At 40.6% G+C, this 27,696-nt stretch overlaps 1 protein-coding gene across 2 annotated transcripts in view; it reads left to right on the top strand.

Moving 5' to 3' along the window:
• Positions 1–1,987: 1,987 nt before the first annotated feature.
• The window catches only part of EFHB (EF-hand domain family member B), a 34,837-nt gene continuing 9,128 nt past the window's right edge, over positions 1,988–27,696 (top strand). The window contains exons 1-12 of one of the 2 annotated variants that reach the window (XM_054018777.1): positions 1,988–2,000; positions 6,234–6,296; positions 7,266–7,409; positions 8,846–9,026; positions 10,124–10,234; positions 11,354–11,483; positions 12,078–12,161; positions 15,504–15,571; positions 17,886–18,040; positions 22,491–22,698; positions 24,474–24,692; positions 25,300–25,481. In XM_054018777.1, the coding sequence (XP_053874752.1) occupies positions 8,969–9,026; positions 10,124–10,234; positions 11,354–11,483; positions 12,078–12,161; positions 15,504–15,571; positions 17,886–18,040; positions 22,491–22,698; positions 24,474–24,692; positions 25,300–25,481 (1,215 nt within the window). In that variant the 5' untranslated portion in view covers positions 1,988–2,000; positions 6,234–6,296; positions 7,266–7,409; positions 8,846–8,968. Of the gene's footprint in view, positions 2,001–5,649; positions 5,727–6,233; positions 6,297–7,265; positions 7,410–8,845; positions 9,027–10,123; positions 10,235–11,353; positions 11,484–12,077; positions 12,162–15,503; positions 15,572–17,885; positions 18,041–22,490; positions 22,699–24,473; positions 24,693–25,299; positions 25,482–27,696 lie in introns of those variants that run through there. The other variant, XM_054018776.1, reaches the window with a different exon arrangement.

Here is a 27,696-nt window from a genome sequence, read left to right on the forward strand (position 1 = left end):
GGTGCTGGAATTATACTCATGTACTATACTTAAACTAACATAATAAAAGAGGTATAAAAAGTGAAGAAATGGGTGAAGAACCTATTTCCCAAAATATGAGACTAGAGAACTTGACCTTCCAAAGCGTTTTCTCCCCACTAGGGTGTGAAAGCATTTCTCAATGAAAACAGAAAGCGCCTCAAAAGTGATTGCAATTTCAAAAAGATAAGAATTAATCACTTATAACACAATGTCTTTTCTTACTAGTTGATTTAGAACTGAGAAAAGGTACCAGACTGAAAACATATTTTTGGATAAACACAGAAACTAGGTACAACATGGATAGAGGTAGCACAAGCTTCAAACTACCCAACCAATCTGGATATATTTGAATCACTTCAATGAAGAAAGGAGTAGTTCATTCTCCATGCCCATTCTTTATGTGGTTTCTTGAGCAGTGGAACATGTTCTGCTTTATGGGCAAGTAGCCTCAGGCTCAAACCCCATTGGGTGGCCTTGTGGTTGAACCTGCTAGCAAGAATGCCAGTTGCGATGGTGGTTCTTTTGTTGTAGTCTGAACATTTATCCACCATGCAGTGGTCTGAGATCACCAGTTTATTTCATATAGCTCAATGCTCTGCTATGAGATGATAATATTTCTGAAAAACCACAAACCTGGGCCAGATCCTATAACTAAATTCAGTGGGTGAAATCCTGACCTAATCCAAGTTAGTGGCAAAACTCCCATTGATTTCAGCATGGTCAGGATTTCATCCAGTGCATGTTTCTCTTTATTTAAAACAGTGGTTCTCAAACTTTTGTACTGGTGACCCCTTTCACATAGCAAGCCTCTGAGTGCAACCACCCGTTATAAATTAAAAAAACTTTAAAATATATTTAACATCATTATAAATCCTGGAGGCAAAGTGGGTTTTGGGGGGAGGCTGACAGCTTGCAACCCCCCATGTAATAACCCCGTAACCCCCTGAGGGGTCCTGACCCCCAGTTTGAGAGTCCCTGATTTAAAATTTTCCTCCAAGAGTTTAAAGTTTGCGTTGCCAATTTTTTTCCCTGAGGGTCTGATCCAACTCCCATTGTAGTTAATGGGTAGACTTTCATTGACTTCCATGAAGGTTGGATTGGGCCTTTTGTGCTTTTCATTATCCGGTACAGTTCTTTCTTCTTCATTTCATTTTCCCATTTCTTTCATTTGTCCCCTTTTTCTCTCTCCATTTTTTTCTCTCTTCTCTGTAAACCCTTTGCTGAAGGCAATGAGTTCAGCTACTTCCCAGCATGCAGTTTTTGTTTTGCTTAGGAAGCAACATTTCTATCTTTTCATAAAGATACTGAATAAATAATAAAACAATAAAATAATAATAATTATAATAATAAACCCCTAAGCCATTGTGTAAGAACACAAAATTGCCCCCCAAGAGTATCATGTTCTACACAAATTACTAATTTACCCACTCTAGCTCCCAAGCAGCTACTATTTTAAAATAAACCCTCGGTAAATTTTTAAAGCTTCCTTAAGGTTATACTCAGGGGTGGCTCTAGGCACCAACAAAGCAAGCAGGTGCTTGGGGGCAGCCTATTTGCAAGGGCGGCAGCTGGCAGGGATCCAGCCTGGGAGCTGAGAACCAATAAGGGGCCCTGGGAGCTGTAGTTCCTTGGTTAGCTTCCTGCCTATAGAGCCAGCCCTGGAGCATAGAAAGAACTACATTTCCCAGCATTCCCTTGGCCACTATCAACAGGAAAGGGAGAGGGAGGGAGTATTGTAGCTGAAACCTCATGCTGCAGCTTGTTGTGAATGGAGAGCTCACTGCTAGAGCGGGGTGGCCCTGTGAATGGGGAACAAGTATGCCCAAGGAGCAGAAGGCTTTGGCCCAGATATCCCCTTTAGAAGACATCCCCAGACTACATTAGGGATGTTGCTGTGACCTCACCTTGCAGCCCCCAAAGAAGGAATTGGGTGGACTAAATGGACAGTGCACCTCTGTATCTGAAGCCTAGCAAGGGAGGTACGTGGATCCCACTAGAATTTAAAATAAAAAGTAAGGGAGGGGAGGCTCTGCTAGAGGACCTGGGCAGCTTTAGATACAGTACCAGGCAGGTAGGAGGATTTCCAGGTCTGAGCCATGGAAGCAGAAATTGACATTTCCTTTCCAGATTTAGTTAATATTCAGAAAGGGAATCTAGCACCTGCCTTCCAGATTTGAACACCTTCAAAATTCAGGAGTGCTCGGGCTCAATTTGGGCAGCTGTTATTTCATTTCTCCCAAATGAAATATACTGATCCACTGTAACTTGCTGTAGAAAACGTAGGATAAAACTGAGCAAGAAATGCTTCCCAGTGGTTATTAGGACTGGAATTGCTATTTTCAACAGCCATTGCCTTTTTTTTTGTTTTTTAAGTTTTATTTGTTTAAAAGGAAGACAGTGATATTGCATTGGCAAATTCCCCCTAGAAACAAAGAGTGGAACAAAAAAAATAATAAAGGCACCTCAATTTTTCCTCATTTATGGAGGACAGTCTTATAATATGCATCCAGACATCCTCCAATCAATCAAGCTGAAAATTGTTCCACTTTACTGCAGTTCTGTAACCATATGGGAACCAATCTTGTCTGTGTTCTGTGCACATCTAAAATTCCTGCTGAATGACCCGCCCTGGGAGTGAGTTACCAGTGACCCAGAGCTGGGCGGAAGGAGGGTGCAGTTGGCGGGGGAGTGCCCAGGGCTGGGGCAGCAGGGTGTGTGTGTGAGTGGGGGGGCACTGGTGGGGGGAAAGGGGAAGGGGGAGCCCAGAGCTGGGGCAGCAGGGGGTGAGGGTGGGAGGAGGCCCAGAGCTGGGGCAGCAGGGGGGGGGGGGAGGAGGAGGGGGAGAAAGAGCCCAGGACTGGGGCAGTGAGGGGGAGCCAAACATTTTTTTTGCTTGGGGCAGCAAAAAACCTAGAACCGGCCTTGGTTATACTCAGCAAGTGCTTGAATCACATCTACCCCAGCACCACAGTCAGAGTGAGATCTGAGCTGCAGAACTCAGCAGTCATGCTGCATCAGGGAAGTGAAAGGCAGGATTTTAGGTAGTTTCACTTCCTTGATTTTAGCTCTTGTAAGAGGCGTCAAACTGTGGGATTGGGGATTTAATGGGTAGTGGTAACGTCAAATGCCAAACACTTGCTAAGGGCAGTTTTAGCTACAAAGACCCTGCTGTAACAAAGAAGGTCTATTTCCCCCTTGAAATGAAATATGTTCTAATTTTCTACTGCAGGAGACAAGCTCCCACTGAAGTTAATTTGACTCAACAAATACTTGGCATTAACTCTAGAATGTCATTTTAAGTTTGTTTATGTTGCCACCAAATCCGTAGTTTGTTGAAGTTACTCAGGGTATTGGGTTGTTTCCCTGTTCTCTTTACATTAGATGTAACAGAAGTGTTACTGGGGAGAGAGAGAAACTAGATCCCTCTCCGGTTATTATGCCTTATAATTATAATAAAAGTCACAAGGCTTGGAGGACTAATTAAAAAGAAAGGTTTATTACTATTTCTAGCATCATGGGCAAAATAAAAAGGGAAGAGTAAGAAATATATACATGTAAACAAAAAAAACTATTATGACATATTTTCTGTAAATAAATGCTTCCTCATCCTTATTGAAATCTTTCTATACCAAGAAAAAATAGGTTTAGAGTAGCAGCCGTGTTAGTCTGTATCCGCAAAAAGAACAGGAGTCCTTGTGGCACCTTAGAGACCAACATGTTTATTTGAGCATAAGCTTTCATGGGCTACAGCCCACTTCTTTGGATGCATAGAATGGAACATATATTGAGGAGATATATATACACATACAGAGAGCATGAACAGGTGGGAGTTGTCTTACCAACTCTGAGAGGCCAATTAAGTAAGAGGAAAAAAACCTTTTGAAGTGATAATCAAGATAGCCCAGTATAGACAGTTTGATAAGAAGTGTGAGAGTACTTACATGGGGAGATAGATTCAATGTTTGTAATGGCTCAGCCATTCCCAGTCTCTATTTAAGCCTAAATTGATTGTATCTAATTTGCATATCAATTCAAGCTCAGCAGTTTCTAGCTGGAGTCTGTTTTTGAAGCTTTTTTTGTTGCAAAATTGCCACCTGCAGGTCTGTCATTGAATGACCAGACAGGTTAAAGTGTTCTCCCACTGGTTTTTGAATGTTATGATTCCTGATGTCAGATTTGTGTCCATTAATTCTTTTGCGTAGAGACTGTCCGGTTTGGCAATGTACATGGCAGAGGGGCATTGCTGGCACATGATGGCATATATCACATTGGTAGACGTGCAGGTGAACGAGCCCCTGATGGCATGACTGATGTGATTAGGTCCTATGATGATATCACTTAAATAGGTATGTGAGCAGAGTTGGCATTGGGCTTTGTTGCAAGGATAGGTTCAGTGGTGTGTGGTTGCTGGTGAGTATTTGCTTCAGGTTGGGGGGTTGTCTGTAAGTGAGGACAGGTCTGTCTCCCAAGATCTGTGAGAGTGAGGGATCATCTTTCAGGATAGGTTGTAGATCTTTGATGATGCGCTGGAGAGGTTTTAGTTGGGGGCTGAAGGTGACAACTAGTGGTGTTCTGTTATTTTCTTTGTTGGGCCTGTCTTGTAGGAGGTGACTTCTGGGTACTCGTCTGGCTCTGTCAATCTGTTTTTTCACTTCAGCAGGTGGGTATTGTAGTTTTAAGAATGTTTGATAGAGATCTTATAGGTGCTTGTCTCTGTCTGAGGGATTGGAGCAAATAATTTCCATCCCACCATCAACCTCAGCCTAGATCAATCCGCACAAGTGGTCCATTTCCTGAACCGTGCTGTGCTAATAAGCGATGGTCACATAAATACCACCCTATACCTGAAACATACTGACCGCTATACTTACCTACATGCCTCCAGCTTCCATCCAGGGTACACCACACAATCTATTGTCTACAGCCAAGCTCTAAGATACAACGGCATTTGCTCCAATCCCTCAGACAGCTTCAAAAACAGACTCCAGCTAGAAACTGCTGAGCTTGAATTGATATGCAAATTAGATACAATCAGATAAGGCTTAAATAGAGACTGGGAATGGCTGAGCCATTACAAACTGTCTGTACTGGGCTATCTTGATTATCACTTCAAAAGGTTTTTTTCCTCTTACTTAATTGGCCTCTCAGAGTTGGTAAGACAACTCCCTTCTTTTCATGCTCTCTGTATGTGTATATATATCTCCTCAATATATGTTCCAGTCTGTGCATCTGAAGAAGTGGGCTGTAGCCCATGAAAGCTTATGCTCAAATAAATTGGTTAATCTCTAAGGTGCCACAAGTACTCCTGTTCTTTTTTCAAGAAAAAATAGTAGACTAATAGTTTATCAGCTGACATTAGAGCCCTCCTCTTCTAATGTGTTTGCACAGATGATTTGGAAATGCCATCAGCGGGGGCAGTACCGCGGGTGGTGATGGGGGGGGGCTGAAGCGGGGAGTGCTGCGGGCGCCGGGGCGGTGCCGAAGCGGGCGGTGGGCTCAGTCTGGGCACAGGGGGATTGTCCCCGCCCGCTGCCTGCAGGGGGCGCTGCTGGGCTGAGCGCGTTACCAGGTAACCGGAATAAACATCCTGCCGGGGCCGCCGCAGCCTCTCAGCCTGCCCGGCCCGGCCCGGCGCCGCCATGGTCGGGGAGCTGCGGCCGGTGTACCGGGGGCGGTTCTTTGACAGGTTTCCCGAGCTGCCAACAGTGAGTCCGTCTGCGTCCGTGTGTCTGCGTCCATGTGTCGGTCCGTGTGTGTCCGTCTGCGTCCGTGTGTCCGTCTGCGTCCGTGTTTTCCTGTCCCTCTGCCTTTCTCCATGTGTCCCTCTGTGTGTGTCCGTCCTTCTGTCCCTGTCTGTCTATCTCCTTGTCCCCCAGCCCAGTTAATCTATAACTCCCCCCCTCGCTCTCCAGCACCCCCGGGGTTCTCAGGGTGTCCCTCGAGCCAGAGCTCTGCTCACATTTTGGGGACTCTGGGGTCTGTGAGAGGGACTCCCGGCGAGTGATAGTTCCTGGGGCAGAGACGTTGGGTTTGTATATTCATTTTATTTCTGTCCCCCCCTCCCCCTTTATTAAAATAAGGTTTTGTCATAATGTTGCTAGGGCAGGACCAGGCAAAATTCCCTGCAAGGTTTAAAATGCTGATCCTGCTGGCCGGCCCCTACTGCTGCTATGTTCAGTGGTCTCTGCATTATTTTTGTTTTCATTGTTTAGGCAGGAAAACTGATCCCAGTTGGAGATACAGCTGCCAGTTGTCTGACTGAAGTTTTTCCCAGGGTGAGTGTACTAGGTTTGTTGGGACAGTATTTCAGGCACCACATCACATCTCCTAGCAGAGACATTGAGACATAAGTATAATAAACCAATTAAGCCCACAGTTTAGCCTGGTTCTCCTTTCAGACTGTCTACAGTAGGGATTTTATGTAACAATTTCCCACTGTTGCTACAACTGGGTTAGCTGGTCTGGTGTTAGCAATTATTGGCAGCCCTAGCATAGATCAGGTTCTGCAGTCACTGTTAATTTTAACACGTGTGTCATGTAGCCTAGCTCAGAGCTACAAATAAAAGATATGAATGCTGACAGCCATAGTAGTGGCCACCATTGGTAGAACTGAACTGCTAGTAACAACAGGGGGAAATTATTTCGAGTGTGAATAAGGCCTCACTTATACCTGTTTTAAATCAGTGTAAATCAACAGATGTTACTTATAGCAGCATAACCAAGAGGAGAATCAGGCCTAAGAGATTTTTGCCCATCTCTTCTTTTCTTGAAATGCAAGAACTTAAATAATTTTCCATGTAGTTCAATACACTGTGTCCCATGTGGTCTCAGAGACTAGTTAATGCCCTCACAAAACACTGTGCACATTTCTATTTCGGTCATGTCTACTCTATAAAATCCATCATGTTTAAACACCTTTTCCATCCATGGTATAATGTGATTTGGTCTTGCCTGTATGGAGTAGGATCAAATTGTGTTATAAACAGGTTAGGGTACTGTGCTCTATTGCTTATAGAGATACTATTACTCGACTTGATGGAGATCATTCTTCCCTTTGAAAAAACTGTGCTTTGGTTGATGATCCTGCAGGTGAAGAGGATGGTGAGCAGGTTGTACAGGAAAATACCATGAAACAGATTAGCTGACATACTCTTCTGATGACAAGCATGTCTCTAATGGGAAGAACAAGGTCAAAGCTAATAAGTCACTATTTCCTGTAAAATTGTTTTTCCGTTGTCTTTCAGCCTATTACACCCCCGGTTGTGAGAAAGTTTCTCAATTCTACAAGTCCAGCTCCTGGTGCTGAAAGAATATTCTATGGCAGAGCAAATGATCCTGATATTGCAGTCCATTTGACACATGGCATTAGCTCCCGGTCTTCACTGAGTGTAAGAATGAATCTTTTGTGTGTTTAAAAATAGTCCTGAATAGCTTGTATTGATCTGTAACTTGGTTCTGCCCAGCCATAACTGAGCGTATATTGCTGGTGTATTAGAGGGTAAACATTCCTAATGCACAGGAGAGATGCTGCTAAACCCCCAAGAGGGGAAGGAAGAACCAAATCAGGATCCAAAAGGAGAAAAATACCACTGAGAATCTTTGGATGGGGAGGAAGATAAGAAAATAATGAGGGGAAGGGAGCAAGAAAAGTGAAGAAGAGACTCCCTTTTCCTCAGTGACAAATATCCCGCCCCCCTTCCACTAAACCCACTTGCCAATGACAAATGCTTTGAACATCCTCTCAGCTGCTAACATGTACCTATGACCAATACCTCAATTCCCATATAAAGAATAGAGACAATTCTCCCATTCAGTGGCACAATCTATCTTTCAGTTGTTCAACCCTTTTGCTCCCTCCAAGCCCCCATGCAATTAAATTATTGTTATCTATGTATTTATTATATCTTAGCCTCAAGGGGATGCTAAGTGCTCTATGCTGTGGCTTTTCAGTATTACAGTGGATTGTCAGTGGAAGTCAATCAAAGGAATTTTAATTGTGAAATAAATAGAAAGCCATTTAAAAACCAGAGATTTTTATTGAATTACATTTTACAGTAATAATCTTCATTATTCATTCCAATTTCTAGTTCTTTAACTCCCCCATTCTCCCACACACAACATTTTTACTGCTTTCTTTCTGACTGGTTTCAGAGATTAAAATATTGAAGCTGTTACTAAACTGATTTAATACCTCAGAACAGCACTAGCTGTTTAGGAGCATGTTAAATTTGCTAATTTTCTTTTCTTGCTTTTGGTCTTTAAATGATTTTGCTAACTAAAAGTGATACTTTTGATATCTTATTGTACTCAAGGTGTACACTTAATTTCAGAAATAATGTTTGTGGTATTACATTTTAGAAACAGGGCAAAATTCTGTGAATTTTGCAAATTAACAAGTGGAAGAACACACATGTAAAAAGAGAATTCTGCATCCAAAAATCTATCTAACCTGTAGCTCCCTCGGGGAGGGATAGCTCAGTGGTTTGCACATTGGCCTGCTAAACCCAAGGTTGTGAGTTCAATCCTTGAGGGGGCCATTTGGGGATTGGTCCTGCTTTGAGCAGGGGGTTGGACTAGATGGCCTCCTGAGGTCCCTCCCAACCCTGATATTCTATGATTAATTGCTGATGCAAAGTATCAGTAAGTGTACAAGTAAGTCACTGTACTAGTGTTTTATAGTATATTTGGTGAAAGTAATGCTCATTAAAGCACTCCTACTATTAAATCTTTGCTGAAAAGTGGGGAGAGACAACTTTGTTTTTGGTTCTGAATTAGAGAGATTATGCTGTGTCTCTGCTGCTCATACTATGTGTGATTTCTTCAGGCTGGCTTCTTGACAAATCCACCTCGAAAAACTCGGTTTCAACAAAAATTTGAAGAGAGAAAAGAAGCCCTGTATTTAAGTAATCGCCAAGCACCTCTGGGGAGGTCATATGATCAAACTTCAATGTTACCTAAAGGCATGGATGTGACTGCCACCACTTTTGGAACAACAACCATCAGAGGTAACACACTTAATGTTAAAACGTATTGCTGTTGAATACATGGTAATTTATCATTTAACTTGGGATTCAGGAAGTTACATAAATAATAAGCATTATTCTTTAAAACAATTCCTGTGTAATAGAAAAGAAATACTAATCACAACTGCTAATTACAAAAAAGAGCATATAAGTAATAAAAATGTATTAACTAAAATACTCAAACATCAAGAACACATAGGAAGGATAGGGATTTTTGTCCTTCCCTAAACTTGCAGATTTTCTGAGATTGGTGCAGATTTCAGGGGATCCACTAGTGGCCAGGGCTGATCATATAGAGCACTGGTTCTCAAACTTTTTTTTGTGTGGACCACTTGAAAATTGCTGAGGGTCTTGCGGACCACTTAATGATCTTTCCAAATGTTTGTTTGTACCGTTAGCTAACTATTGTAAAGTGCTTTGGATAAAAGCACTATATAAAAAAACTTAATAATAATTAATGTTTTTTGTTGTACAAATAAAAGCACACAACTCATATTTTAATATCAGTAGTCTTACCTTTCTGATGCGATGGATGTGCCCTCTCTCCCCCCGGCGCAGCAGCCCCCGAGCTGGAGCTGGGATGGAGGGGGGTCTCTCCCTCTCTCCCCTGCTGCGGCAGCCCCCGACCTGGGGCTAGGAAGGAGGGGGTCTCTCCCTCACCAATGCAGCCACAGAGCTGATGCTGGGAAGGAGGGCCATCTCTCCCCAGCAGCCACAGCCCTGGAGCTCCACTGATTAGGTGGGTGGCCCTTCATTCTTTTGTGTGCGAGAGTCCAGGAGTGCACCTTACTATCTGAATGGAGCTCATGGTCCGCGGACCACAGTTTGAGAACCTCTGATATAGAGGCCTAGGACCTTGAAGTCCCATCTCAGCTGCCCACAGCTCTCCCCCATCCCATTTCATCACGGCTGTGTTGATGGAAAGTGGCCTGACTGAAACTTTTATAGTAAATATTATATTGCCAAAGAATTAATTGGTGTCTTCCAGTAAGATATTGTTAAAATAAGACTTTTCCTGCATATTGAACTTTTAGAAGAGATTTTATTACCATATTGATTAGTATTTGTTCGCTTTGCAGACACACCTGGTGGAGAGCTTATAAATCCACCAAAAAGCTTTGAGGTAGTGGATAATGAAGCAAAAGAAGGACATGAGTTGTATGTTGTGACACACAATGATTACAATGTAGGTGAGTAAGATCAAGGGCTGGTGATCAGTAATACAAAAAGTCTAAATATGTATAAAGCTAGTTATAGCTTTTTGATGCTTTACAACACATAACATGCCATATTTATTCATTCAGATATAAATTAATATGAAGCTAAAAAGTTATAGTACTTTTGAAAAATTATTTTTGTGAAGGGGATTCTATCATAGAGATACTAATATATATGTACAAATAAGACAACAAACTGGATTTGTAAAACTAGCTCCTTTAATTTTGGGTCATAATGAGCAAATATTAGAGCTTAGAAAAGGAGATTAGGAGTGAGGACATGTGAATTCTGTTCCCAATTCTGTGATTTATGCTCTGAGCTTCAATTTACCTGTGTATAAAGTAGGTTGAATAAATAATGTTTTGTATTCCACTGGCATCCACATTTTCCCCTAGATGCTGGCCAAACATATAAGAAGGCACAAGCACTGCCACAAAGAGCTTGCTGTCTAAGAAGATAAGTGACATATGTAGGGAGGTGGAGAGGGATAAAAGTGCAAAGCAAGATTCTCTATTTCCTTTCAGATACATTTGCACTTCCCATATCCTGGCTCCAGCCAGGGGCCAGCTTTAAATTGTGCTAGTTTGTAATGGCACTCTGTTTACCCCTATGTTGGAGGTTGTGATGGGGATAGCAGAGAGCCATTCTAGTACCACTTTGCTGTTCAAAGTATTCACTGGGATCTGTTTCCATCCCCTTTACAACCGCTCTACATCACCAGAGCAGCATAAAAAGTCAACAGCATAAGAGAGCATCTGTCCCATTCAGACAGAATGTATGTACTTTTAAAAACAATAAATGTCAACTATCCCCATCAAAGTTGATGGATTATATAGAACTTGTATGCTATAATGCAGCCAGATGAAACTTTTAATGTAAAACAAGCAGTGGAAAATGTTTTCCTGAAAGTATCAAATGAGGTTCTTTCAAAAGCAGATTGAAGAGAGGTGCAATAAACCAGTTGAAATCAGAATTTCAGAGATTTTGTTGTTGTTTCTTCATATAATTGCAGGAGGTAAGGTATTTATTCCAGTATATTTTCCCAGTCAATGTATTTCACACAGAGTAAAGGAAAACATTTGCTTCCACAGGGGAAGCAATAAACAGGAAATATGAGCCATCAACATTCAACAAATATCATGTTTATGGAATAGAAACACCTCACTTTAATGATGGACGAAATGTATCCAAATCTTTACGCTGGCTTTACAATCTCCAATTGTAAGTTAGAATGGATAGTAATAGATTGGGGGCCTGATTTGCCAAGCCAGGCCTTTATGATTGAATGTAGTTTTTACATCTGCAATGAATCACATGCAAAATTCCTTTATTTTTTTCCTAGAAATTCATTATAGCTAAGAAATTGTGCCTACCCATACATAGGCTTCTACTCTTTTGTGGAGGGGATGGTTCTGTGACCCTGGTGTCTTCATTAATTAGTATGATGAGTAGAAGATGCTGAGCTGCTATGCTTTTGTTTTGTAACCTGTGGAGAAAGATTTTCACTTAGGTGCACAAATAACTGATTTATGCCAGTGTGGGATTTTGGAAGGGCAAATGAGACATGGTATGGATGCCCTGCTGCTCTCCCATTTGCAAATTAATTCTAAATGTTAACATATTTTAAAAGTTTAAAAGTACTATGAAAATATACATTAAAATTAGGTTTCTAAATACAAACCAAATAAATCTTTGTTTTCAAAATAGGAAGGTTGTAGGTTGTGGAGTGCTTTCTTATTTCTTATTTCTATTTCCTTTAAATTATAATGCCATCATTTAGCAACCATATCTGACAATTATTTTCCAATTTTGTAGAAAGAAAGCAGCAAAAATAGTGTCCAAAAGAAGTGATGATTTCAAGGAAAAATTTCAGCCTCAGCTTGGAAAAGTCCTTGATCCGTAAGTGAAGAGATATTTTCCAAGGATGGAATTATCCAGACTCTGTGCAAGGCCCTCAGCGTTCTTAAGCCCTATATTGCCTCATTGTTGGGCTAGGGAAAACTGGTGGTGTGGCTGGGCATGGGTGCCACTGCACCCCTATATACTGGAGATGGGGGCTTTTCACCAGCCCTAAAGAAACCGGTATGGAGAGGAGTTATTGGTGGAGGACCTAGGATGGGGCTAAAAGCATTTATGGGAAAGCAGCTTTTATTTAATCCATTAGACTTTAATAATGGTCGCGGGGGGGGGGGGGGCTGAATTGCAGCCTTGCCGCCTGTCGATAGGTTTGGAGGTGGATTCCATGCCTTCCCAAATCCCAAAATTCTCCACAAAAAGCCAGGTTAATTGGGATTTGTACGTGGGAGGAAGGAGAGAAGGGTGAATTTCACTTTAAATGATCAATGATTTTTCACTGAATTGAAAAAGTAAAAAGGTGTCAGTACCTGCAAAAAGCACTTTGTCTTTTTTCTGCATAGAATATGTACAGTATTAATCTAAAAAGGCCTAAATCCATCTAATTTGGAGCACATTTGAACAATGCTCTACAGCAGTGGTTCTCAAACTAGGGCTGCCGCTTGTTCTGGGAAAGAACCTGGCAGGCCGGGCTGGTTTGTTTACCGGCCGCGTCTGCAGGTTCGGCCAATTGTGGCCAGGGCCAGCTCCAGGCACCAGCCGAGCAAGCTCGTGCTTGGGGCGGCAGATTTCAAAGGGCGGCATTCCATCTAATCCTTTTTTTTTTTTTTTTTTTTTTGGTTTTGTTTTGTTTTGCGCTTCACTGCTTTGGCCGCCTCTGCAGGTTTTTTCTTTTTGGTTTACTGCTCCCGCCGCCCTGTAGGGGGCAGAGGAGGGGAGCGCCCTGCATCAAGTCCTGTAGGGCATCCCACGTCCTTCCCTGCCTGCCGAACGGAGCGGTGCGGAGCCCTCCCAGCAGGCGGCGCAGCGGGAGGGGCCACGTGGCAAGCGCCCTGTTTAAGGAAGCCCTGGCCACCCCCCTTCTCTCTCCCCCCCCCGCTAGGGGTGCGCACTCCGCTGCCAGGGGTCTGCAGGGCCGGGAGTCCCCCTGCACCCACACTCCCGCTGTCCCGCAGGTATTTTTTGTTTGTTTTTATTTTTTCTTTCCTTCGCCGCTCCGGCAGGCGGGCCAGTTTGTCGTCCCTCCCGCCCGCAGCTCTGGCCGGGGGCAGGTTTGTTTCCCCCACCCTTTGCTGCTCCGGCCAGACGGTTTGTCCCCCACCCCCTTTGCCGCTCCGGCCGGACGGTTTGTTCTCCCCCCTCTCCCTTCGCCGCTCCGGCCGGGGGCAGGTTTGTTTCCTGGGCCTCTCCCACCCCCTTGCTGCTCTGGCCGGGGGCAGGTTTGTTTTCCTCCTCCCCCCCCCCCCCTTGCTGCTCCGGCCAGCCGGGCATTTTTTGCTTTGGGCGGCAAAAAAGCCGGAGCCGGCCCTGATTGTGGTTCCCAGTGGCCGCGGTTCGCCGCTCCAGACCCATGGGGGCTTCAGGAAGGGAGGCCAGCACGTCCCTCGGCCCGTGCCGCTTCCTGCAGCCCCCACTGGCCTGGAGCGGCGAACCACGGCTAGTGGGAGCCGCGATCATCCGAACCTGCGGACGCGGCAGGTAAACAAACCAGCCTGGACTGCCAGGGGCTTTCCCTGAACAAGTGGTGGCCCTAGTTTGAGAACCACTGCGCTACAGAAATTTACCATCCCTCTTTTTAAGAAATTTAGGCCCTGATTCAGGCCCTGATTTGAGAAATTAAGGCCCTAAAACATGCACTTAACTTTAAACATAGGCTTAAGTGTTTTGCTGAATTGGGGCCTAAATGTGTATCTTAAAAATAAATGTATTGCAGATTAGTGTGTGCCACTTCCTATGTGTGGTGGTGTCTGACATGTCTGGCTTCTGCAGCCTTGTCTGAGCTTCCAAAGTTTGAGGGAACTGACATTCCTAGTCTGTAGAGACAGGGATGGGAAGGTGAGTTAACTGTTGGTTAGTACCTCCACTGACACTAGTTTTGATGATCTGTTTGATCACCAATATTCCCATTTTCCCTCCATAGAAAACCCAGCTGACTGTCTGCATGGGAAAAGGTTGTGTGGCCAGGAAATGGAGGAGTTGAGGGCAAATTGTTTAGCAGCCTATTCTCCTCTACCAGGGACTAGAATCCACTGAGTTGATGGTTGAAGTACCATTAACTACCCTTAAGCTCTCCAAGCCCCATTGTAGGGGTTACAGAATGGATCGCTTGAACATTCAGCTAATGGCAGCATGGCCAGGAGCCAGCTGTGTTGTTATTTCTGGAGTGCCCTGAAGGAGTGTAAAGACTCTCCATGCAGCTGCCTGGGGTTTTGCAGGGTTGGCACCAGGAATTCTCAGTCTCCACTTGTTTTTGTAGACCCTCCTCTTACCCTACCCCCATTCCACCACTAATGCAGAAAAGGTGAGAGGGTGAGGATGCAGCCAAATAGCTACACATCAAATACCTTGGGGCTGTTGATTATTGTGCTCCCCTGTGTGGAAGGGGAACATAGACGCCTTTCTTGTTTATGATGGAGATTTGTGGTTCATATGGTAAATATATAGCTATTAAACTAAGAGTTAAAGAAGAATATTGATTTGTTTTTACATTTTTAAGGAATATGCTGAAGCAGCTATTTATGTTAAAAAATCCTAAACAAATAAATATTTAGTATAATTGATAAATGTTGGTTTTAGTTAATAAAATAGGGTCAAATTTTCCAGATGGATGTTGCCTTGACTTCTGTTGTTGTAGGTACAGAATTGCAAAAATCAGAAAACTTTTGAAAATCTTAATCTGTCACGTGATGAATATCCTTTCTCTAGTTAATAATTGTTTAATTGTAGGTGTTATTTTGACTAGAGATCAGATTCAGCATAGATATAAAGTGTTATTTGATAGATACACTAAAAAGACTTTTCACTCGCATTTCTTTTGTCCGATAAATAGAAAAATAACTTGTTTGGGTCACAAGATTTTTTCCCTCAGAAAATATAAACATCAAATTCAAAGACATTAAAAGTCTGCTATACAGTATTTTTGACAGTTGGGATTTTACACTAAAAAAGGGTTTGTAAAAGAAAGGAATCATCAATAGTGTCAGCTCTGATTCATGTAAAAAGTACCAGTGAACAAGTTTCAGGTGAAGTTTGCTGAATGGAGCTTTCTTTATTCTTTGGTTATAGTATGGGTAGAGAGATGATAGGTTAATTTTTCACAATTAGAATGTAGCATGCATTTTGGTCAGTAATAACACACTTAACTAGCACACTTCTTCTCATTGACAGCATAGCAGAAACTATGAACGTGCCACCAGACCATACATTTGGAATGTTTCTTCGTCCTGATGAGTTCGGTAAATATACCAGTGGCCTGTTTAAAATCGTATTTAGTTAGTAGGATTATTTTGAAGTGATGACTACAAGCTTTGTAATGCAGTGATTTTCTAAGTGCTTTTACACAGTTAAAAAACTACCATGAGAAAGACTTAGTGACACTAAATTTTAGAAAGGGATTTCAGGCATTAATAAACAAGGCCCTAGAGTCAGACGTGAATCCTTAGATTTGAGATGGATGCTACTTAAATTAACAATAATAGTTTCAGAAAGCATGCATACCTCAGTCTAAACAAAAGGGAAGCAGAAAGGAAACCAGTAAACCAGAAGGTATGGCTAAATGACAAGATTCAAAAGGTTGCTCAACACAAATAGACATCCTTCAGAAAATGGAAATCCAGCCCAAGTGAAATAAGAAAAAGGAGCATGAGCTACAGCAAGTTATATGTCAGAAGGAAATTAGGAGGAATTTGACAAGAAAATAGCTAAATGTGTGAAACAAACATCAAGACATTCTTTAAATGTACCAGAGACAGGCAGCTAGCAAAAGAATTGGTGGATCCTTTGGAGCAATTAAGGAAGCGATTAAGAAAAACAAGAACACTGCTAAAAACTAATGTATTTCTGTTCATCAGTCTCCACCCCAGAAAATGTAGGGGAGATTCCTACCTTGGACATGCTTTTTTTTTCTGGTAATAAAAATGAGGTAGTATTAGTAATTGAGGGGTCAAAATAAGAGGTGCTGGATGAGATAGATAAATTGAAAGCAACAAGCCCCAGAGGGTATACATCTAAGAGTTCTGAAGAAAATAAAGAATGAGTTTCTGAGCTGCTAGCAAAAATATGCGCACTCTAGCAAAAATATGGGCTCTCATTAAAAGCAGCTACTCTGCTGGAGAACTGGAGGGTAGCAAATGTCGTATCTATAATTTAAAGGGGTGCTAGAGATTATTCAACAGTTTACAGACCTATAAGCTTTACTTCTGTACCTGCTAATTGGCTGAAATGCTAATTTAAAATAGAATTATAAAATGCGAAGAAGATCATGATGTGATAGAGTAGAAGTGGTGAGCAAAGGAGAGCGCAGCTTCTGCAAAGGAAAATTGTGCCTTACTAATGTATTAGAATTCTTTGAACATGTTTATAAAACAGTGGAAAAAAAGGAGAACTGGTTAACATAATTTATTTGGATTTTCAAACGGCCTTTGGCAAAGTCCCTCATGGTGTGAGGGGCAAGGTATTGTCATGGATCAGAAAATGGCTAAGAGAGAGAAAACAATTTTTATCATGGCAAAAAGTTAACAGCAAGGTGCTTCAAAATTCCATACTAAAACTGGTGTTGTTTTAATATATTTATTAATGATCTGGAATGGGGGCGAGCATTGAGGTGGCAACATTTTCAGATAACACAGAATTATTTAGAATAGTCAAGGCCAGAGAATATTGGCCCCAGTTTTCCAAACACTTAATCACAAGTTTAACTTTACTACCTTGAGTAGTCCCTTGAAGTCAAGTGCATAAGTGTTTGTAGTGTGTTTGTATTGTGAGGAACTTCCAAGGGACCTAAACAAGCTAAATTACAGAGCAACACAATAGCAGATGAAATTCAGTCTTGGCAAATAGAAAGTAATGGATATTTGAAGGGATAATTTGAACAACTCGTACATTATAATGGATTCTAAATTTCTCTATCAAATTAGGAAAATGACTTGAGTATCACTGTGGACAGATCATTGAAGACCTCTGCTCAATGTTCAGCAGTGGTCAAGAAAGCAAACAAATGCTAGGATGCTTAAGGAATGGGATGGAGAATAATACAGAAAATATTATGATGCCATTATAGAAATTAATGGTACATCCTCACCTGGAATATTGTGTTCAGTTTTCCATAGTTATTAAAAATATGCCCCTTTGGAACAGAATGGGCTGGAGATAGGGCATCCCTAGTAGATGTCCCTTGACACTGGCAATTCCCCATTTGTGCAACTTATCCTGAATCTATTAACTTTCAGTACATCATGTAATGCTCATCTCTTTTTTAGGTATTTTTGGAGGTTCTGGATAGAGTTGTGAGAGTCTAGTTCAGGAATATACAAACCTTTTCATGGCATGGACCACATGTAAATAAGGAGAGCATCTTGAGGGCCAGCTATCTTCCCATTTGCAATTATATGAGCCAAACAGAGTTGTTGGTGCTCAGCAACTCTGAAAGCCAGGCCCTTGGAGTCTCAAGTTGAGCATACCTCAGCAGAGGCCCCCAAAATTAGAATCCATTTTTGAAAATTTTAGCTTACTGTAAATGTGTAACTAAACAGGAGTTTATTTATTTCGTAGGAGTTGGTGATCTTCTTCACAATAGGGTTCCGAGTGAGTTCCTCCGTGGTAAGGACAGAGAGAGAGCTGTCTTCACTGCAATTCGACAGAATTTGAAGAAAGCTAACTACCACAATTTTGGCACATTACTAGAAGCATTCAGGCATTATGACAAGGTCAGTGTTCTGAGAGAATACAAATTTACATACACATAATTTGTGTGCATAATATGTGTGTGATATATATTAACTTTCCAAGGTTATAGATATGTGTATGAGTGTATATAGAATAGTAATAAAAGAATTAAATATAAGTTGAAAATATGATAGGACAACATGACAGACAAACCTTTCTATTATGCACTCTATAGACAATGGTGTGGCATGGCATGAAGTGTTGGTTGCAACTCTAAAGTTGATGTTGCATTCTGAAACAGGATTAAAATAGAGCATACATTTCTGTTTTTCTGTACGTAGGTGATCTTTCTGTGTGAAGCTTTCATATTTTATGCCCTTTGAATTTTCTGTGTAATTTTGATTTTGTTTCTTTTCAGACGTTTTGAATAGAATCTGTTTGTTTGAAATTGGCTCTGTCTGTAATTTATCTGGGGAAATCTCACTTTTTTGTTATTATGTATCTTTAAAATAATATTATTTAATGCACAAACATACTAGAAAGCTGAATTTTCAGTAAATCTTATACAATGGGTAGTTAAAATAATTTTTGAGGATCAACAATTTTTGTCATTATTCGTCATAAAGAAAAAACTTCAGGCAGCTAACATATAAAATCTTATGCATTGGCAAAATCATCTTTATTTTTAACATAATATCTTCTGGATAGGACACATCTCTGGCAACAGCTACACTTTTCTGGCAGATTTTATTCTACAGTGGAGAAGGTTTTATAGGCAGCTGCTGACATAATATTTCACATGCAGCTGAGGACATGAAGATTTTATATACAGAAAATCTAAAAAGGATGATAATAATAATTCCTGTATCACTTTTTGTCAATAGATCTCAAAGCGCTTTACAAATGAGGTAAGGATCATTATTCCTATTTCAAAGTTGGAGAAACAGAGGCATAGAGCAGCAAAGTGACTTGCCAAGATGTTGCAGTAGGCCAGTGGTAGCGCCAGGAATAAAACCTAGGTCTCCTACGTCTCAGTCCAGTGCTATATCCACTGGGCAACATTGCCTCCACTTCACCAGCATCAGCTATGCTTCTACCAACACCCAATGTCCCTCACTCCCAACCAAAGTACCTAATCTACCTCTACTTTCGATTTGAAAAAAAAAACAAACCCAGAAAAAATGAATACACACAAACTTAATTACGGTTGCTGCACATATAACATACCTTACACAAAACCACAAGAGTGAGAAAATGAAAAGTTAAGTCACCTAACAGTACCTACTCTCCGCTCCTGCACCCACAGGTACACACCTTACTACTAACAAAACTACCATACACCACAAATCACATACCACAGACATAACTCTGTGTGACGGGGGCCCAGTGGGGGCCAGATGAGGTCACTCAATTAGGGCGAACTGCAAAGAATGTGGCAGACAATCCCCAAAAAGCTGGTGGATATTCCAATACTTAGATTTACCAAGCCAGCATAAAACAGCTTCTTTATTACCTCACTTGTTACTCAGAAGTCCAAACAACACAGTTCCCTTAAAGTGATCCAGCCTCAGGCCTCCATCCAGGTATCTAAATCAAATAAGATGAAGATTCCTGAAAATCTTATTTCATCATATAAAAGAAAAGGTTCTACCAATCCCAAAGGATCGGACACACTACCTCCCAGGTTATTGAATATTTCAGATCTTACACAAATACACGCTACAGCCAATACTTATTAACTAAACTAATATTTATTAAAAAATAAAAGAGAGAGAGAGAGAATGGTTAAAAGATCATTATACATACAGACATGCGTTCAATTCATTGAGGTTCAGATTCATAGCAGAGATGGTGAGCTTTGTAGTTGCAAAGAGTTCTTTCAGTAATAGTTCATAGGTTATAGTTCAATGTCCAAATATCATATTCAGGGCATACCAGCATAGCTGGGACATCAGTCTTGCAACTCAAACTTCCCCCGATGAAGCTTAAGCAGGTCTGAGATGACAGAATCAGGACCCAAGGATCTTTTTTACAATTTTATGTTCTCTTTGACAAGTTGGAATTTCCTCCGGGAACAAAAGGTAGTTAGGATGACTTTGAAGGAGGTCCATCACCAGTACTTAGCTATACGAATTAAAAATAAGGCAATTTGCTTGTTCCTTCACCATTCACAGTACATTTCAAAGAGAGATGAATACAGAGATATCCCGTGTTTACAATTCATTTAAATGCTAGTATGTTCTTTTGATCTCTGAACTATCAGAATACACCATAGACAGGGACTGTTGATTTCATTGTTGACTCTACTCATACACCTCTACCTCGACATAACGCGACCCGATATAACACGAATTCGGATATAACGCGGTAAAGCAGTGCTCCGGGGGGGGTGGGGCTGCGCACTCCGGTGGATCAAAGCAAGTTCAATATAACGCGGTTTCACCTATAACGCGGTAAAAATTTTTTGGCTCCCGAGGACAGCGTTCTATCGAAGTAGATAAATACACAAGAACACAAACATCATCTCCCCACATGTCTTTTGAGGGCTATTTATTTTTCAGGATGTTTAACCCTTTCTAGCCATGCGTCACACTCTGTCTCAGCTAAGGATACCAGCCTTCCAGCAATTGCTTTCCCAAACTACCATCTGCCAGCACACCTAACTACTGCAACAACCATTCACAACTAATAGTATTGGGAAGGGCAGAGTAGTTTGGTGAATGGGTGTGTGCAGAAAGTCGAGCTATATAGTATTGTAGAATTGAACAAAATTTGTAGAGTGGTGCAGGCGGCAGAATTAGGGTGTGGCAGGAGGGGCTAGCTCCCGTGCAATGGAAATATTACGGTGGCTCTGCTGGTGCGTAAACTTATGCATGCTTGGGAGGGGGAGCATAGGTAAAAACAGGACTGGTGGGCCCAGGTTTGGGCCGAGGAGTAAAGAGCAGGATCCGGAGGGATGGAATAGTAGGAATCCCCAGGCCCCACACCAAGACTCAGTACCTCCCTTCTCTGCCCCTCCTGTCCTTCCATCTCCCGCACCCCCAATTACAGTTTGCTTCTACCACCACTGGTGTAACTCTAAAATCATAGGATCTATGATATTTTGTGAAGCTATGATTTTCTCCACTTCCTGATGTTAAGGTTCTTTGCTGCATATTTCCCTGACACAACTGCAGTTCCCCTATGTCCAAATTATCACAACAGCCTGAAAACAGCTCCACTCCTTGCCTGGGCCACTAGGCTGTTTGTAACTGGAAGGTTTTACTGGAAACTTTGACATGTCTTAGCAGATGCCCATGGACATATTCAGAAGCAATTTCTCAACCACATAAATATTTTAATATATTTGTTTTCAAGCTTAGCTAAGTGACTGTTCTTCATGAAGGACTAGCTACATGCCAGATTTGAAATTTTGTTGTTCCATTGTTTTTAAGATATCAGCAAGCAAAGGAAATCAGTGAGCAGAAGTAATCTTAACTTTTTAAAAGCTATATAAGTATATTTTATGTCAGTCTTTCATAATTCAAAAGTGTTTGAATGATTTTCTTCAGACTTTTCTCCAAATTTTACTTCTTCAGAGACTGAGCTTGAAAAAATTCAGGTCCAAGAGAAAAAACATGGGAGTTATATTGGAATTCCCTGTGGAACCTTAACTATAGTGTTCACTCTGGATTGACACCTTATTTGAAAAGAAGTCTTATCTTTGCCTCAGCATTTATTATTAGATTGTCATCTTGTCACAATACACTGTTACTTTGACATTAGCTCTTAATTTCAAGTTACCTTATTATCTAAGTAAAAAGTTATTTCATTGATGCTTGTGAATTCAGATTGTGAGTTCCCAAACTGCTCTGGATTTTTGGATTCTGTCTTTGGGAATGATGTGGATAAATTGGAGAGAGTTGAGAGGAAAAGAACAAAAATGGTAAAAGGCTTAGGAAACCTGACCTATAAAGATAGGTTAAAAAATTTTGGCATGTTTAGTCTGAGGAAAAGAAGACTGAGAGGGGACCTGATGACAGTCTTCAAATATGTTAAGGGCTGTTATAAAGAGGACGGTGATTGATTGTTTTTCATGTCCACTGGTAGGACAAAAAGTAATGGGCTTAATCTGTAGCAAGGAAGATTTAAGTTAGCTATTAGGAAAAACTAACTTTGAGGGTAGTTAGGTCTGGTATAGGTTTCCAAGGGAGGTTGTGGAATCCCCATCATTGGAGGTTTTTAAGAACAGGTTGGGCAAACACTTATCTTGGATGGTCTAAGTTTTTATCAGTCCTACCTCAGCGCAGGGGGCTCAACGTGATCACCTCTTGTGGTCCCTCCCCAATCATACATGTCTATGAGTCCAAGATTCTGCAATTTGAATATTCTTAAATGATATGATTGGCTACATGTTTATGACCTACTGTCTGTATCCGGACCATGGGCCATAGTTTGAACACCTCTGATGCAGTGTTTGTGATGATAATTGTTGTGTGTTCTTTGTCATAGAACGGTGATGGGAAGATAGACAAAGAAGAACTGAGGAAGTCTTGTTTTCAGCTAAATCTCGATCTAGATGAGGAACTGCTGGATGCTTTATTTGATTACTGTGATTTGGATAAAGATGGTCTGATTGACTATCTGGAGTTTGTAAACTTTCTTAACTGGAAAGACAAAATGTCTATTGAAGAATTTGAAAAAAACATAATTACAAAAGGTATGTGATTTAGTGCTAGAAATCACTTACAGGATAATCCTGTCTGTTCCTCAGCCACTGGAAAAGGCCCTGGCTGAAGCAGAACACATACTAAACAGGAGACGTAGAAATTGGAAGCCCATGCAAGTGCTTCCAGGCCCCCAGTACATTGCGGAGCATGGCTACAAAGAGGCTCCTCTGATCTGTGTGCTGGATGAATGGATTCCCCACTGGGAATTACCAAGCCCATTTGCTAGAGTTTGGGAAGGGGGTTCGATTGGAAAACAAAATAGAAATGACTAGAGAAAAATATTAAAAGTTTGCATTTGCTAGCAAAACCCTGGATTTATCTGTAATGTTTCCATTTGAACATTGAGCTCTTGATACAATTTTTTGAAATTATGATAGCTGGCAATGTGTCCTTTAGATATTAGATTCTCCAGTCCATTCCTCTCCCTTTATATTACCCAAGCAGAGTAAAAAGAGCACAAACTACCCACAAGCGCCTACTTGGGAGTTCCCCAGTTGGCATCATACAGTGTAGATGGCTCATCATCTTCCGCTTTGATGTCTCCGGTCAACACAGGGACAGAAAAGAGTGGTGGTGTGGAAGCAGTCAGAGTGTCCTATACAATGCAGTTCAGCTGACCTCATATGGCATGTGTTCTGTACAGCCCTCAGATTGCTCTAAGCCTGTCGCTCTCAACCTTTCCAGACTACTGTACCACTTCCAGGAGTCTGATTTGTCTTGCGTACCCCCAAGTTTCAGCTCACTTAAAAAGTACTTGTTCACAAAATCATACATAAAATACAAAAGTGTCACAGCCACAGTATTACTGAAAAATTGCTCACTTTCTCATTTTTACCATTTAGTTATAAAATAAGTCAACTGGAATATAAATATTGTACTTACATTTTAGTGTATAGTATATAGAGCAGTATAAACAAGTCATTGTCTGTACGAAATTTTAGTTTGTATTGACTTTGCTAGTGCTTTTTATGTAGCCTGTTGTAAAACAAATATCTAGATGAGTTGATGTACCCCCGAAGACCTCTGTGTACCCCCAGGGGTACACGTACCCCTGGTTGAGAACCACTGCTCTAAGCTGTGCTGGAGCAAAGAATCAGGGAGCCATAACCAACATGAGAGAACAAATAATATGTGACAAATGTGTAGTCATGTTGCTTAATGCTCTGTTGGATGGTGCTCAGAAACTATAATAATAAATGCAGTATAAGAACCTCTACAGAAGAGAATAGTTCCATGACCACCACTGCCTCATTGTGCGGTATCAAAGTAAATTACAATAACTGAATTTTAATCTGTCAGACGTGAGTAGTAACGGTTGTTTTTTCCTTTTTCATATATGTGTACTTTACTATTTAAGCGGATTGCATCAAAGATTTCTCTCTTTGCAATCTGGAGAAATCCTTGGAGGAAGTTTTGTTTTTATTTTTCCTTGAAGTGATCCACTGGAGATTGTAAAAGTCTAGGGATTCTGATTTTATCATAAGTACTTTTTAAAGTTGGGTTAATATTAGAGCCTATCAGGTGCAAATCTCAGAACAGTAGGGCTTTTTCTTTTGTGAAGTTTATTTTGCTATGCAAATGTATCCCATAAAGCAGGAGAGATTAAAAATCTCTCAGAACCATTTGAAAATGTGTAATCTATATATTAAATCTTTTCTACTCAATAATAATGTAGGGTTAAGTCACTGTTTTTACTACTTAAAATATTTACTATGTTGTGGGCATCTAATAATTTTGGCTATTTTATAACCTTCACATTTTATAGGGAAAAAGCCAGATGGTTCTGAGCCTTCCCTATCTGAAGATGCAGAAATCAAAACAAACAATGGATCACTGTTAAAAGATGAAGATCTTGTACCAAAGGAACCTGGAACCTCAGAAAAGACACCAAAAACTCTTACAAGACCAACAGATCGTGTATTTGCTGATTATCGCACAACTTCTTCTCAGTACAATGCAACTGTAGGAGGTCTCCCTGCAACTTGTAAGTACAGTGAATGCTAGTGAAGACAAAATCAGAAGCAATTTTAGAAAGTATTGGCAAATGTGCTAATTACATAGGAGAGCCCACTACCTAAATCAAATTTATCTAACAGTATTAAACCAAATTTGATTCATATACTTAAGATTAAGTTTTGGAGGTTCATTTTGGATAAGAACCCAAAAGTTTGGATGTTAATCAAAACTCTTTGATCTAGAAGTTATACTGGAAGTCTCAGGAGAACCAGTTTTTTTATGATATTTCTAATAAAATCCTGTTTTTGACTTGGTTGGAAATAAAGCAACAATAACCTTCCTTATAATATTTAAATACTTATGCTTCTGGTTCTAGATGAAACTATGAAGTGTAGAAGCATGTAAAAACTGGGTGGGAAGAAAATTAAATAATCTCTTTTTTAAAACCCCATAAAAAAAGATTTGACTTGAGTTTCAGTCAGAATTTCAGGTCAGTTCTTATTTTATCCAAAGTAGTTCACCCTTCCCTAGTTTGGGGGAATACTATATGACACAGCTGCTATTTCTTTGTAAGCTACTGCTGCAAGCATAGTTCTTTCATTTCTTTATGTTATGTATTGATTACTTCTCCACAGGTTACCCATTATACGGCGTTCCAACCATTCGTTCAGATATTCCTGCCCCTCGTGTTCGCCGCATCAGTGACAGAACTAATTATGGTGATGAAGCCAATGCTTATGCATTATTATGTCCATCTGTCTTCAGCCAGAAAGGAGTGTATGAGAGAGATTTTTTTAAGACAAGACCAAAGTCAGAGGTACTGTACCTTGCTTCTGAAGATTTTCTCTAGATACCTCTGGTACACCTGCAGAATGGGTCTGGGAGGTTATGTGGTCAAGCAGATAGGGCACCACACTGAAAGTCAAAAAACCTGGGTTAAATTCCCAGATTTATGATTGACTTATTGTGTAATTTGGCAAGTCATGTAACCTTTCTGTACCAAAGTTTTGCTATCTGTAAAATGTGGTTAATAATGATTTGTAAAGCACTGAGATCTGTGGATGAAATATTTGGCCTTTTACAAGTGCCCAAGATTAATATTAGCAGACAGAAAATTAGGTTAAACTGATATCTTTATTAATAGTACATACCAATAATTTAAGGATGAAAAAATTATAAGAATGTTTTAATTATTACAAAAACAAGCATTATGAACCCAGAAAATTCAGAACTTAAAGTTAATCTTAAGAGAGCCAAACATATGAAGGCAAAGAAATGCACTGCTAAGGCACCCATACAGCCTTTCATAGATTCCAAGGCCAGAAGGGTCAATTGTGATCATCTAGTCTGACCCTGTGTGTAACATGGGCCACAGAACTTCCTGAAAATTATTCCTAGAGCATATATTTTAGAAAAACATCCAGTCTTGATTTCAAAAATTTCTGTGATGGAGAATCCACTATGATCCTTGGGAAAGTGTTCCAATGATTAATTACTCTGACTGTTAAAAATTTACACCTTACTTCGAGTCTGAATTTGTCTACTTCAATTTCCAGCCATTGGATCGTGTTATGCCTTTCTCTGCTAAACTGAAGAGCCCATTATTAAATATTTGTTCCCCATGTAGGTATTTGTAGATTACAATCAAGTCGCCCCTTAACCTTCTCTTTGTTAAGCTAAATAGATGGAATTCCCGGAGTCTATTGCTCTAACACAGGCTTTTTAATCATTCCCATTGCTTTTTTCTGAACCCTTTCCAATTTATCAACATCCTTCTTGAATTGTGGGCACCAGAATTGGACACAGTATTCCAGCAGTGGTCATACCAGTGCCAAATATAGAGCTAAAATAACCTTAACTCTGTGACTTGAGGATCCATCAGGAAAAAAATATGAATGACGTAATTTATCTTTTCATATCAGTTTAAACTAATCTGGGACCACGTACACTAAAATCCCTTAATCTTAATCGTATGGTTCTTGAAGAAATGCCAACTTCCTTTACAGTCATACACTGTCCAATAGCATAAAGAAGGTAATTATTCAACATTCTTCATTAAGGCTCCAGTTCAACAAAGCACATAAGCAGGTATATAAGTCTGTTGCTAGTCAGCAAAGCACTTAAAATTTGCTGAAGTGCTTTGTTGAAAAGAGATGGTTTGTTGAACTGGAGCTTAAGTTTCTATGATCCACTAATTTTACAAGTATTAGTTAATACGAGTATATGACAAAATTTTCAAAAGTGTCTCAGTGATTGAAGCTCCTAAGAGCCACCTAAAGTCATGTGACTTAGCCTTCTAAGTGCTATAGAGTCCTAAGTCACTTACGTGATTTTGAAAATTTTACCCACAGTGTCTTTACATTTACAAAACCTCCTAAGCTCAGATAATGACAATATAGCACTTACATGAAATATATGATGTCAGACATACTGTATAAGTTGTACAAATATAAGTCCAGTGCTTAATTTATGCTAGGGCTTGCCAGGGCTGAGCCCCCCCGCACCTCTAGGCTTGGCAGTTCATAGTCCCGGCACCTCTGGGCTTGCTGCATCAGTTATGAATGTAAAAAAAATTGGTTATGCCCTGGCACATAATTGCTGGAGCCCCGACACCTCTTTCATTACAAATTAAGTGCCATATAGGTCCCAATTCAGCAAACCACTTAAACACATACTTATGTGCTTTGCTGAATCATGGCCATCGTGTCTTCAAAAAATTTCTGATTTCTTCAGTCTTCAGAATGCAGACTTCTAAAAAACTTTATGAAAAAAGATTAATAAAAGGATTACAAAGAGAGGACAAGAGAAGAGAATTTCATACATACACCTCTACCCCGATATAATGTGACCCGATATAACACGAATTCAGATATAACACGGTAAAGCAGTGCTCCGGGGGGGCGGGGCTGCGCGCTCCCACGGATCAAAGCAAGTTCGATATAATGCGGTTTTATCTATAATGCGGTAAGATTTTTTGGCTCCTGAAGACAGCGTTATATTGGGGTAGAGGTGTACAAAGATGTAGTTGCATT

The sequence above is a fragment of the Malaclemys terrapin genome, chromosome 2 (assembly GCF_027887155.1).
Source record: "Malaclemys terrapin pileata isolate rMalTer1 chromosome 2, rMalTer1.hap1, whole genome shotgun sequence".
NCBI classification, from domain to species: domain Eukaryota; kingdom Metazoa; phylum Chordata; order Testudines; family Emydidae; genus Malaclemys; species Malaclemys terrapin.